Source organism: Chrysochloris asiatica, unplaced genomic scaffold (assembly GCF_000296735.1).
Source record: "Chrysochloris asiatica unplaced genomic scaffold, ChrAsi1.0 scaffold00546, whole genome shotgun sequence".
Taxonomy (NCBI): domain Eukaryota; kingdom Metazoa; phylum Chordata; class Mammalia; order Afrosoricida; family Chrysochloridae; genus Chrysochloris; species Chrysochloris asiatica.
This window is the reverse complement of record NW_006409064.1, coordinates 179,255-180,921: the sequence shown is the minus strand read 5'-3', so window position 1 is coordinate 180,921 and position 1,667 is coordinate 179,255. Positions and strand designations below refer to the sequence as shown.

The 1,667-nt window shown below is 40.8% G+C and overlaps 1 protein-coding gene across 1 annotated transcript; it reads left to right on the top strand.

The window, feature by feature from the left end:
• Positions 1-511: 511 nt before the first annotated feature.
• LOC102821411 (olfactory receptor 12D3-like) lies at positions 512-1,456 on the top strand. Its single transcript, XM_006877644.1, has one exon. It carries the CDS (start codon positions 512-514, stop codon positions 1,454-1,456), a length of 945 nt encoding a protein of 314 aa, XP_006877706.1.
• The last annotated feature ends 211 nt before the right edge of the window (positions 1,457-1,667 follow it).

Genomic DNA, 1,667 nt, shown 5'->3' with positions numbered 1-1,667 from the left:
GGTTAGGCACACTTTAGTCCTCAAGCTGACATCTTTGCTCTTCAACACTTTAAAAAGATCTTGTGCAGCAGATTTGCCTAATGCAATACGTCCTTTGATTTCTTGACTGCTGCTTAGTCTTCCTTAATTTTGTAGTAAGTAAATTTAGCTCCAGCATTTATGATCATTCTAAACATTGTTGCTCATCCCTACCCAAAGAAAACCAAACCTGTTGTCCATGAGTTGATTCTGACTCATGGCAATCCTAAAGGACAGAGTAGAACTGCTCCAAGGGTTTCCAAGTATGTAAATCTTTACATAAGCAGACTGCCACCTCTTTTACCTATAGAGCACCTGGTGGGTTGGAGCTGCTGATCATTTGGTTAATAACTGAGTGCTTTACCATGGCACCACCAAATTCATCCCTAAGTTCTTCCAAATGGTATACTTGCTTCAGTTAACACAGTATAAATTCAAATTTCAGAAAAAACAAACTAACTAATTTTTACTATTATATTTGTTCCCCATAGCAATGGAGAATGCCACTATGGTGAATGAGTTTCTTTTACTTGGACTGACCAGTATTCAGGAGTTGCAGTCTTTCTTCTTTGTGATTTTCTTCATCATTTACCTGATAAATTTGGTTGGAAATGGAGTTATATTAGTGATTGTTATTTTGGAGCCAAAACTCCACTCCCCAATGTATTTTTTTCTAGGAAATCTCTCTTGTTTGGACATTTGCTACTCTTCAGTGACACTGCCCAAAGTGCTTATAAACCTGCTCTCCACTCGGAAGGCCATATCCTTCCTAGGCTGCATTGCTCAACTCCATTTCTTCCATTTCCTGGGAAGCACAGAGGCCATCTTACTAGCTGTCATGGCCTTTGACCGATTTGTGGCCATCTGCTACCCACTCCGCTACATGGTCATCATGAATCCCCAGGCGTGTATTCTGCTAGCAGCTGTAGCCTGGTTTATCAGCTTCTTTTATGCTTTGATGCATTCAGTCATGACTGCACACCTGAACTTTTGCCGTTCTCAGAAAGTCAATCATTTCTTCTGTGATGTCAAGCCTCTCTTGGAACTGGCCTGCAACAACACATTACTTAACCAATGGCTTCTTTTCATTGTCACCGGAGGCATATCCATGGGAGCTTTCTTCCTTACTCTTCTCTCCTACTTTTACATTATTGGCTTCCTTCTCTTCAATCACCGGTCTTGCAGTGTGCTCCATAAGGCTCTGTCCACTTGTGCCTCACATTTCATGGTGGTATGTCTCTTCTATGGACCTGTGGGCTTCACATACATTCGTCCTGCCTCAGCCTCTTCCATGGCTCAGGACCGGATGGTGGCCATCATATACAGTGCAGTCACTCCAGTGCTGAATCCACTGATATACACCCTAAGGAACAAAGAAGTGATGCGGGCTCTTAAGAAAATCTTTAGGAGGAAGTTTTTGCTTGCAGACTGCCAGTAGCACCCAAGGACTGATGCCACTTATATTTGGTTTTCATTTAGACTTTTACCCCATATTCTGTAATAAATGAATATTCTACCTGATTTTCAGTTTTCTCTTTGGAAATTATGCCACTTGTACCTATGTTCTACACTGATTTGTGTATAATAATTCAGTTTTTATTCATCCATTCATTTACTTAAGAGATTGTTATGGACACACATGTTTATGT

Bases quoted from the DNA above. Each gene is read 5' to 3' on its own strand.
- LOC102821411 (XM_006877644.1), top strand. From the start codon at position 512: ATGGAGAATGCCACTATGGTGAATGAGTTTCTTTTACTTGGACTGACC.